We start from the raw sequence: 12,102 nt of genomic DNA, 5'->3' as shown, positions 1-12,102 counted from the left end.
TTTTCCAGGCAAGAATACTGTAGTGGTTTACCATTTTCTCCTCCAGGGAATCTTTCTGACCCAGGGTTTGAACCCGCATCTCCTGCATTGCAGGTGGATTCTCTATGGCTAAGCCACCGGGGAAGCCCATATCTATATATAAATAATTATGAATGATTGGTGGTGTTGTACAGCAGAAACCAACATAACACACTCTAAGGCAATTATCCTCTAATTTAAAAAATAAGTAAAATTTTAAAGTATAAAAATTAAAAAAATAAGTTCAGAAGTTAAGAAGGAAAATATCTTAGACAAAACTAAGTGAAGTAATCAGAAGTAATCAATAATGTGAAGGGCATTCACACTTACCAAACTGTCAGAAGCAAACATTTTGACCCCTCATCACTAATAAAAGAACAATCCCTACAGCTACTAAGGTGTCGACCAAAAAAAATATATATATATATATACAACTAGAGAGTTGTGAGTTAAGTTTTATTTGGGGCAAAATGAGGACTGCAGACAGGGAGGCAGTACCTCAGATACCTGAGAGACTGCTCCAAAGTGGCAGTGGGGGAAAGTCAATATATAAGGTTTCAGTGAAGGGGGAGTTCAATGTCATGAAGCACCCATTTTACAAAAGGTTTTTTGTTAGTCATGAGGATCTGATGTCACCATGAAGGGATTTAGTGCTTCTCTAGATGTGAGAGAGAATATGTTATGACCAACCTAGATAGCATATTGAAAAGCAGAGACATTGCTTTGTCAACAAAGGTCCGTCTAGTCAAGGCTATGGTTTTTCCAGTGGTCATGTATGGATGTGAGAGTTGGACTGTGAAGAAAGCTGAGCGCCGAAGAATTGATGCTTTTGAACTGTGGTGTTGGAGAAGACTCTTGAGAGTCCCTTGGACTGCAAGGAGATCCAACCAGTCCATTCTGAAGGAGATCAGCCCTGGGATTTCTTTGGAAGGAATGATGCTAAGGCTGAAACTCCAGTACTTTGGCCACCTCATGCGAAGAGTTGACTCATTGGAAAAGACTCTGATGCTGGGAGGGATTGGGGGCAGGAGGAGAAGGGGATGACAGAGGATGAGATGGCTGGATGGCATCACCGACTTGATGGACGTGAGTCTGAGTGAACTCCGGGAGTTGCTGATGGACAGGGAGGCCCGGTGTGCTGCGATTCATGGGGTCACAAAGAGTCGGACACGACTGAGCGACTGAACTGAACTGAACTGAACTAGATATGAGGAGATACAACGATTTAGATCATAAAATCTGTTCCTAAAAACATCCAACTATCTAAAGACCTGTCTCACCAGATTCCCTGGAGCACAGAGTGCCTCACTCCACCCTGAACTCCCTTTGGGGTTGTTGAAGGTCGATAGCTGTAGCAGCATGGGGTTCAATCTCCATAGAGGCAGATGGCAAATGCCTTTTTTGTTCACTCTTTGGCAATGCTCTTGGTAAGTGCCAGTTTGTAGTTGACAAAGGGTAAGCCAGAAATGGTGTTGCGTCAGAAGAAAATACAAGGCAACAGTTTTCACGGCTTTTCAGAGAGAATAATTATCCCTCAGCTTTTCTGAGAAAATAAACTCAGAGAACAAGGGCCCTTAATAATCACACAGGCTTGAAATCCAGACTTACTCATATTTTGGATGCCTGGAAATCCTAGCACAGCTTAGCCTTCCAACGGAGCCCAAAGCTCTGACCTGGTTGATTTGCTTGTTTACCACCAAAACAGGAGAGCTGAACCTGGGTCCTGCAGGTGTGCAGTGTGAAGGTCCCCATGTGTGACGTGGTGATGGACTTCTGTTTTGGGGGGAGTCAGGCTATGGGAATAGAATTGTCTGGGTTTGATTTCCAGTCAGCAGTGAGAACTGGGTAAAACTGTCAAGTGGAAATCCTGTGTGAGCTGGACTGAGATTATGTGACAAAGTTCACTGCAGGGTGGTTCTCTTATGTCAACTGCAGCCCTAGAGCAAAGAGGCTCTGCCTTGGCCCTGCCTCCTCCTCTGCCTTGGGCACTCCTTCAGGCATGACTCCAGATCAGAAAATTCCTGGAAAGGAGGACTTTGTGGGGAAAAGGAAGAAACAATTCGTGCTAAAGCTGAGCTCAGAAAGAAGGAATCTTGGAAAGCTCCATTTAGGGGAGGAAAGCAGTGAAGCTGAGCTCTATTTATCAAGCAGACGAAATTCAACTACCAAAGAAATTCAACCAATGACTAAAACATTCATGTGATTCCTTACACCTTGAACTTTCTATTATCTATCATTTTTATAATGTCACTTTTCTGGTTACCATGGTTAAGTAACAAACCACTCAGATTCAGTAGCATAGAATAACCATTGTATTGTGAGCACGGCCCTGCAGGGCAGGAATCAGGGCCAGACTCAGCAGAGATGGCTATCTGCTTCACAGTGCTTGGATCCTCAGCTGAGGAGATGGAACTGAAGGTGCCTGGGCAGTGGGAACTTAAGACTCTCCCAGGGGCTTATTCACCCCTGTGCCAAGTGCCCAATGGGGCCCCTACACTTGGCCTCTCTGTGTGGTCTGACATCCTTTTTGATGCCCTGGTGACCCCAGTTGACTTTTCTCATTGTGACTCAGAGCACAGCATGGCAGCTGCATCAGATTTTCTCAACCTGCCTGGGAAGTCATGCTGTGCCACTTCTGCTGAGTTCTACTGGTCACAGGCATGTCACAAGCCCACATACGTCACACAGGCTTCACCCTTTGATGAGAGAATTCAGGCCACATGGTTAAGGAGCATAGAGGGTGGAAGATGCTGTTGGGGTTGCTTTTGAAAGTTGCAGGCAGAGACGGTCATGTCTCTTACTGCAGTGACTAGTAGTCACTTTTTATAGTAGACACCTGTATAGGATGTCTGTGTGGGCAAATTTGCCTTGGGGTGACACAAGAGAAATCATCCCATCACCTTCCCAGGCCATCAGACCTCCTGCACGGTATAAGGAAGAAAGCTAAAGGTTGGCCCAGGCTGTAGAAGTGACTTGGAGAATGAGAACTAGGGAAATGTGTGAGAGCCAGACAGGGCTAAGGCCACCTTGCCGGGACATACCTGTGACAGGGTGGAGGGCCTCCCATGACCTTCTGAACCACTCACTTCTGCTCATTCATATGATCTGGACACCTGCAACGTCTCTCTAGTGGTCCTGACATCCTGAGTAACACACTCTGGGCACCTTGGCCAAACTAAAATCCATCTCACTAAGCTGGGAGAGCTGGTTTGGCAAGAGACCTACTCGTGATTGGGAGGGCTTTAAAATTAAAATGGCAAAACCAATACAATATTGTAAAGTTAAAAAAAATGAAAATAAAAAAATAAAATTTCTTTTTCCAACTTAAAAAAAATTAAATTAAAATTCAGGGAAATGGGGAGATGTGACTCTGACATGTAAAAAGAGGCCTTTGAATGAAAGAGTATGTAATCAGATGAATTTTGCAGAGTCTGCAATGACAATCTATCCTTTTAATGAAAGGATAAAACTGAGCTCCATCCAGTTTCCAGCTCCCTCCCTCCTGCTCCATTTCCTATAAACACTCTCTTTTACTAGAATCTATTTTGTTTTGCAGAAGTAACAGACGTTCAGCTCCTTTTCCTTTATTAAAAAGATCAGGCCCTTTTCCATTTCAGTTTTGGAGTTTTTCCTGAGAGAGGAAGTTGAGTAGCTGCCCAGAAATTGCCAAGTGATGTGATCACCAGAATAATACTTAGGCAGTTGGCGAAGGGTGTGACCTTTAAGTGGCCACTCCTAGGACAACCTATCCCTTCGCTGGCCACAGAAAAGAACTGAAGAAGCCAAGATCAGTCATGTTCTCTGGGACCAGGGTCATTGCTGGATAAAGCGGGTATAAGCCATATGTGTGCCCCTCCCCTCTTCCCAAGCTTCACGTGAGACCTCAACACACAGAAACGCAATGGCCGAAAATAGGAAATCACCCTAACTGCAAGTAAATGGAAAGGAGGGCAAAAGCATGAAAATATCCCTGCCAACCGAGAGCTCATTTTCCAATAGTCTGAACAGCAGTTACCTTAAAACCAGGCTAACACAGCAGCACCATCCCCTGGATTCTGCCCAGCCTTCAGGCCCTTTTCCCCACCAGGAGAGCCCTCAGGCATCAGAAGCATGTACCGTGCATTTGTCCCAAGGCTCCGGTGATGTCCTGGATGGAGACCCTCAGTCGCTGCAGGGCTTGAAGCAAGGAGTCTGGGCTGGACTGCAAGATGGCATTCACGGCCTGAACCAGGGCCTGGAGACAAGATTCAGTCCCTCAGTGCATTCACTTACGATCCACTGAGGTGGGGAGTCCAGGAAGGGCAGCCCTCTGCCTGCTCCCCTGGGGAGCGCTCCTCACTGGATTGGCCGTGAGATCCTCCTGACAGGACAGTCTCTCTGGTCACCAGCTGGATGGACCTGGTTAGGTCTTTCTGGATCTTTCCACTGGCTGCTCCTTCTTGTCCCTCTCAAGGGCCTCCCTCCCTCATTTCCCTCCTTCCTTCTTCTGGAGTTATCACACATGAGCATCCTTCCTACTTCTATGCCTTGAATTGGGACACCTTCACTCCTCAACTCTGTCTTACAGAAAATCAGAATCTGTGGAGCCCTCAGCTCCAGAGCCCCCTTCATTAGCAGCCTCCGCTTTGTCTGAACCCCTTACCAGTATTTTATTTTGTTTCCATAATAAACACACAGAATAAACACATGGATGAGGAGTAAAGTGACCACACAGTTTTACAGTGAAGGAGGGAGCAGTAATAATGGTAGCCCAATCTGGTCACCCCACTCTTGACACAGAAGGCACCCAAAATATGCTTATCAGGGAAGGTGGTGAAAACAGAAATCTAACTCCAACATCTCTAGGCAAGACGTGGATGCTCTGTGGACATCTGACCTTCTTGGGACCTGCCTGAGCCTTAAAGGGATTCAAGTTTAAAACCCCAAAGGGCTAGGTGACCTCAAGGATGATACATTTTTAGTTTAGCTAGTTTTTTTTAAATTTTTTTAACTTTTCATTTTATATTGACGGTATAGCTAATTAACAATGTTGTGATAGTTTCAGGTGGACAGCGAAGGGATTCAACCATACATACACGTGTGTCTAGTTCCCCGTGCTATACAGTAGGTCTTGGTTGGTTCTCAAGGATGGTTCATTTGAACTCAGAGCCTTTGTATGGCGTCTCCTTCTGCCAGAGATCAGCCTCTGTCTCTCCATCTCTGTCTCTCTGTCTACATTACTCAGGGATTAACTTTCAGATCTGTTATTTCCCGTGGGGAGTTTTGCCCAACCTGTTGAGTCTGAATTAGATTTTAGATGTCTTTACATGAAACTCAGCATTCTTTTTCTCATTACACCCTATATCAGCTCACCTTCCCCCACTGGATCCTGAGCCTCAGTTGGAGGCCAGAGCAATGTCTTTCTTATTCCCCCAGATCTCCCATTGCCTAGAACAATGTTTGTTTGTTGATGGGCAAGTGGTCAATTCTAAGCTTTATGGTAGTTGAGGAAAGGGAGCTAGAACGTATATCTCTTTGCTTAACTAACCAAAACAGGAGTCTATATTGATTCAGTCACTGCAGGGAAAGGGTCTGGGTGGGAAGGAAAGCTCAGACAGATTTCTCATTTAGGAAAAAAAAAGTGCTTTGGGTGGAAAGATACCTTAATCCCAGGCACAGCTGCTTTCTCCACCAGAACAGTCACCAGTATAAAACCACGCAGGCTTTCTCCCCCAGGGAATGAGATGATGGTGTCCAAGTTCCTTGGGAGGGACAGATGACCACGTGGTTAGAGAGGTTTGGGCACAGTGAGTATGCAGGGCCCAGCAGTGGCCTTGAGTCAGGTAACTGCTAGTCCAAGGTGGAACCAGCAGCTAACCTTCTCAGCTCTGCAAGATGACTGAGGACAAACAGCTCTTCAGCAACATTCAGGAAGGAAAGGGAAACATCTGCTGCAGTCCAAGTTCACCTGAGCTGAGCTCCCAAAGTCTGGCACAGCCTTGATGGTCCCAGACCATCACTTCCACCTCAGGAAACCACTAAAGCACAAGTGGATGAGTAGGGCTGATTTTTCACACACCCTTCCTGTTAGGAATACAGAGTCATAGAGCTCCAGGAAGCATAAAATGATAGTTGCTCTGTCATGTCCGAATCTTTGGGACTCCATGAACTGTGGCCTACCAGGCTCCACTGTCCATGGGATTTCCCAGGCAAGAATACTGGATTGGGTTGCCGTGCCCTTCTCCAGGGGATCTTCCCAATCCAGGGACTGAACTGAACCTGTGTCTGCCACACTGCAGGCAGGTTCTTTACCATCTGAGCCACCTGGAAGGCCCAGGCCATGGCTAACTCCACACCCCTTTTCTACAGACAGAAAAATATGGCCCAAAGAAGCAAACTCACTTGCCCAAGTTCATCCAGTTGCTTAGTCACTGGACCTGTTATGAAACTGAGAGCTGTTTCATAACTCAGGCTGGGACTCTCTCTAATCAGTCTCCCCCCCGCCCCATCCCCCACCAAATTCTGTATTATAGTAGTGAAAGCTGAAGACTAATAGATGATCATTTTTTTAAATTTTATTTTATTTTTAAACTTTACATAATTGTATTAGTTAGATTATCATTCTTAAATGACCTATTATCACATGGATTCAAATACCCCAGAGCTGGATCCAGTCTATGAAGCATGCAAACTTCATTCCATAAATCACGTCTGCCTCTAACATTTTAAAAACAAGAAGAAATGAAAAACACAAAAGAAAACTAAGTCAGGGACCCCCATAGTTTCAGCAGAGTCACATTTCTGTGCAAAATGGGGTCTTCACCCTTCATCTCTCCATCTTCCGAGCTAAAGCTTTTATGCTGAACCCCTTATTGAGCTGAGGTTTGTTGATTAGAGAGGCAATGTCAACTTAGAGGTTAACTGTGCTCTCTAGTGAAAGAGGAGTTTAAAAATGTCTCAACCAGACTTGTCCTGCAAGCTCCAGTCTCTGTAATATTTCAAAGGGATTCTGTAGCTGTAGCAGCCACAACCTGCCCTTTGTCCTTTCATAGAAGTTATGGTGAGACCAGAGATCTTTTTCAGATTTCGCGTGCATGTGTGCTAAGTTGGTTCAGTTGTGTCCGACTCTGTGCAACCCCATGGACTGTAGCCTGCCAGTCTCCTCTGTCTGTGGGATTCTCCAGGCAAGAGTAATGGAGTGGGTTGCCATGCGCTCCTACAGGGTATCTTCCTGGCCCAGGGATCAAACCCATGTCTCTTACTTCTGCATTGCTGCATTGCAGGCGGGTTCTTTACCACTAGATCATTAGACTTGAAAAAAATCACAAAGAATTAGAGAACTGGTGAAGCTTTGGTGTTTAAGGGGTGGTGAGTAGTAGTTTGTTTGTTTTCTCTTCTTGCGTTGCCTTTTACTTTTTTTTAAATGTACAAACTGGAAAATGTAGCAAAGAAAATTAATTCCTTAATTTACACATAGCAGAGACAACTATTGTTAACATTTGGGCTGTTGATTTGAGGCATATGTTCTAGTCTTTTTTGTGTGTGTGCATTTCTATAATTTATATATTATACATGCAATATGGGATGCTTTCTTTTTTGTGTGTTTATTTTATTGTAAGTTTTTACAGTTAGGAAAATCCTAAAGTGAGTCTGGGGTCTCAAAGAGTCAGATACAACTGAGTGACTGAACTGAACTAAAGTGAGTGAAGGGTTTCTGATAGCTTACCTGATTTCCAGGGGTCTAGTCCAAGTTCAGTGATTGAGAAAAGAAAAAGAAAAGAAAGGAACAAATCAGTTTGCAAACTTGATATGCCTTCCAGGGTCATGTGTACACAAGTCTTGTGCATTTGTGAGCAAATGAACCGCAGACACACACACACACACACACACACACACACACACACACAGTTTGGATGTCAAGGGCTGTGACTAGACTATGGACCCGAGGGCAGGAGAATGCACCATCCCAAATACACCACTTTGGTGGATTATTTTCAATTAAAGGTACTTGAGAAACAGCAGATGCCAAAAGGACACGCTGACCTCTTTGTGCCCCTGAAAGGAGGAAGTAAATCTTCCAGGTGAAGGGCGTCCTCCCTGTACCAGGAGGTAGAGAGATAGTCTTATCACCAGAGACAAGGAGTCAGGGCAGTGGGGCTTGTAGAAACAAGCCTTGCTACCTCTCCCCTAATTAGCTACCCCAAGCCTAAACCCCAGTGTCTTGTCAAGTTTTTACAAATGTACTGCTTCCTTGTCTAGAAGGTATAAAAGCTGCCCGCTTCAGTCACATCTTCAGCTTCATATTTTTATGGAGTTCCAACATGTGCAAATTAAATTTGTTTTTCCTCTGTTCATCTGTGCGTACATGAGTGCTAAGTCGCTTCAGGCGTGTCTCTCTGTTTGTAACCCTATGGACCATAGCCAACCAGGCTCCTCTGCCCATGGGATTCTCCAGGCTAGAATACTGGAGTGGGTTGCCATGCCCTCCTCCAGGGGATCTTCCCGACCCAGGGGACTGAATTCGCATCTCTTACATCTTCTGCTTGGGCAGGCAGGTTCTTTACCGCCAGCACCATCTGGGAAGCCCCCTCTGTTCATCTGTCTTGTGTCAGTTTGATGATTAGACTAGCCAAGGAGCCTAGATGTGAAGAAGGGCAAAGTTTTCTTCCCTACAGGTCTTGGTGTAACAGAGTGAGCCAAATCTCAATATACATATCAGACTCAAAACACTGAGACTGTGGCCATGCAGAAAATTTATCTTGTTCCTTTTATATCTTTGTAACAACCTGTCCCAGTGTGTTCAGAGTGGGTTGAGAGGAAACTCCTGTGAACTATGAATTTTGAACTTGTGTTTAAGTTCACCCCTTCTTTGGCACCACAAGTGTGTTAGTCACTCAGTCGTGTCTGACTCCTTGTGACCACATGGATTGTAGCATGCCAGGCTCCTCTGTTTATGGAATTTCCTAGGCTAGAATACTGGAGTGGGTGGCCATTTCCTTCTCCAGGGGATCTTCTGGACCCAGGGATCGAACCTGGGTCTCCACATTGCAGGCAGATTCTTTAATATCTGAGCCACGAGGGAAGGCCCCAGGTAATAAATATGAGCATCCCTTATCCAAAAGAGCTGACAAAGTTTGGACTTTTCCTGTAGCAAGAGAAATCACAAACCTCTCCCTTATCCGGTTTTCATTTGTTCAGATCCCAAGCACCCTCTCCTGTCTTACCCTCCTGGGTTCCTAGTAGCCCAGTTGGCCAGCACCAAGTCCGAGTGAACAAGGATAGGAGGGAGCCCCAGGTTCCTGGAGACCTCAACAAAGGGCAAGGCAAGGTTTCTTGGCAGAATCTTGCGGACATAAATGCAGACAGTTAGCACATTATAGAAAGAATGCAATGGAGGACACAATCTGTCTCTTTTCTTTTTATTGGCATATAATTGTTTTACAATGCTGTGTTAGTTTCTGTATAATTAGCTCCTGTGTAGTTAGTACAGGAAAGTGAATCAGCTACATGTGTACATACATCCCCTTTTTTTCGGATTTTTTTTAGGTCACCACAGAGCACTGAGTAGAGTTCCCTGTGCTATATACTAGGTTCTCATTTGTTATCTATTTTATACATGGTATCAATAGTGTATGAGCTTCCCAGGTGGTACTAGCAGTAAAGAGCCTACCTGCCAATGCAGGAGGCATAAGAGATGTGGGTTCCATCCCTGGGTCAGGAAGATCCCCTGGAGGAGGGCATGGCAACTCGCTCCAGTATCCTTGCCCAGAGCATCCCCTGGACAGAGGAGCCTGACAAAGCCCCAGTTCATGGGGTCTCAAAGAGTTGGACATGACTGAGCAACTATGTCAATCTGTTTTTAATTCCTAAAAATTGTGTGGTAAAGAAACAACCTGAGAATAAAAATGGAATTATATGAGTGATCCATATAATTAATCCATGTAATTAATGTATATAATTAATTAACATATATCCATATAATTAATACAAGTATAACACACAATTCACTCTCATATTTATTCTTTAACAACCTAGTGGATGTATTATTTATGAGTATGGTCTGAAATATATGTGAAAAGTACAAAATTGGAACATGCATGTACATATATAGTATAAAATAATCTCTGAAAATTGTACAATGCAGAGCATGAACAAATGTTGAGGTGTAAGTGGGGATTGAGTTCATGAGCAGTGGGAAAATATCCCTCTTTCTCTCTGTATATATATGTATTTATATATATCCAGATACATAATATAGATAAATGCATACAAGTGTTTTGTGTACAGTCTTAGTTTTAGGAACAAATATGTGTATATACTTGTATATATATGTGTGTGTGTGTGTCCTTTCCTCAGAGAGATGGATGGGAAGACTAGAACATTTCATCATACCCAATAGCAACTTCAAGTAAGTCACCTTAGGACAGTCCCCATTCAATCCCTGAGTAATCTGAGGGCCACTCTAAAGAACTCTATTTGTCCAAATATCCAGAAAAATTACCAGGACCCATGGGGATGGGAGTGGGGGGCTCTAACCATCAACAAAGCTAAATAGATCCAAAAGAATTCTTATGCCTCCTCTTTCCCACTTCCAACTTCCTTCCCCCTTAAAGTAAAAATATCTATTCATAGAAAGTGGAGAGGACCCAAAGAGCCTCTTGATGAGGATGAAAGAGAGCTGGCTTAAAACTCAGCATTCGTAAAACTAGGATCATGACATCCAGTCCCATCACTTCATGGCAAATAGATGGGGAAAAAGTGGAAGCAGTGACAGATTTTATTTTCTTGGGCTCCAAAATCACTGCAGTGGCTGCAGCCACAAAATTAAAAAGACATTTGCTCCTTGGAAGGAAAGCTATGACAAGGGTAGACAGCATATTAAAAATCTGAGACAAAGGTCCGTATAGTCAAAGTTATGATTTTTCAGTAGTCATATATGGGTGTGAAAGTTGGACCATAAAGAAAGCTGAGCACTGAAGATGCTTTCAAACTGTGGTGCTGGAGAATACTCTTGAGACTCCCTTGGACTGCAAGGAGATCCAACCAGTCCATCCTAAAGGAAATCAGTCCTGAATATTCATTGGAAGGACTGATGCTAAAGCTGAAGCAGTCCTTTGGCCACCTGATGTGAAGAACTGACTCACTGGAAAAGACCCTGATGCTGGGAAAGATGGAGGGCAGGAGAAGGGAGGGACAGACAGTGCAGAAATGAGGTGTCTCTATAGTAAGAAAAGTTAAAGGAGGAAATACAGGGAAAGTAGAGATGGTTTGAGGTTGCATGTGGGAATGGGCGTAGGGAGCTCAGTGGTGATCTGGAAGGTCGTAGACACACCAGAAGCTGGTGTCTTCCTCCCTTGTCACCTACTTCATCCCTTCCCCAATTGAGGATGCTGGTCTGGAGAACAGAAAGAGGAGGAAAAATCCATTGGGGTGTTCCATCATGTGTGCCTAGACTTCAAACTTTCCAACATCAGACACATGACTCTGAAGTTAGATGTCCTGACATTAAAACAGTCTGCAGCAGCTCTCTGCTTACGTCCTGTCTCTTATCTCACTTTGCTTTGCTTTCATCACTGGGAGTCTCCTCTATTTACTTGAGATACAAATGGTAGAATAAACCTAGGCAAACAAATTAAGAACAGGTAGCTCACTCAAGCTTGGAGGAGCAAAACAAGGGTAACATCCTGATTTCTGTAAAAGGTCCATTTATAAAAAAGTGAAACCAATAGTAATTTATACTGAGGTAAGTGAAACTCAAAGACTTCATGTTCTGAGATTCAGATAAAAACTGTAAAAAGTTATGCAAGGAGTCAGAAGAGATTTGCATGAAATTTTAAGAGACAGACCAGCATGTGGTAGATAACAAGCAACATCAAAAAAATAAGCATAGTGTTATAAACGGTAATGTGTGTCTCTGGGGAATGAAGGCTGCATTAGGGAAATCAGAAGGTCTGGGTTGTGACCCTGGCTTTTCCACAAACTTGCTACCTAGCCTTGGGCCAGAAATTTACCTTCTGTAGTCCTTGGCGGTCTGTAAAATGGGTACGGCATTGCTATACTTAGTGTATGAGGTTGTGAACACTGTGGTTACTGATGTGTGTAAGA

General features: G+C 44.1%; 1 protein-coding gene across 4 annotated transcripts in view; it reads right to left on the bottom strand.

The window, feature by feature from the left end:
- The window catches only part of IDO2 (indoleamine 2,3-dioxygenase 2), a 66,173-nt gene that overhangs the window by 27,591 nt on the left and 26,480 nt on the right, over positions 1-12,102 (bottom strand). For all 4 annotated transcript variants that reach the window (XM_019953601.2, XM_070781468.1, XM_019953603.2 and 1 more), the window contains 4 exons: positions 9,222-9,340; positions 7,724-7,738; positions 5,660-5,759; positions 4,135-4,252 (listed from right to left, as the gene is read on the bottom strand). In XM_019953601.2, coding sequence (XP_019809160.2) covers positions 4,135-4,252; positions 5,660-5,759; positions 7,724-7,738; positions 9,222-9,340 — 352 coding nt within the window. The remainder of the gene's footprint in view (positions 1-4,134; positions 4,253-5,659; positions 5,760-7,723; positions 7,739-9,221; positions 9,341-12,102) is intronic.

This window comes from Bos indicus, chromosome 27, assembly GCF_029378745.1.
Source record: "Bos indicus isolate NIAB-ARS_2022 breed Sahiwal x Tharparkar chromosome 27, NIAB-ARS_B.indTharparkar_mat_pri_1.0, whole genome shotgun sequence".
Lineage (NCBI taxonomy): Eukaryota > Metazoa > Chordata > Mammalia > Artiodactyla > Bovidae > Bos > Bos indicus.
The sequence above is the reverse complement of the archived record's forward strand: the minus strand, read 5'-3'. Positions and strand labels throughout refer to the sequence as shown.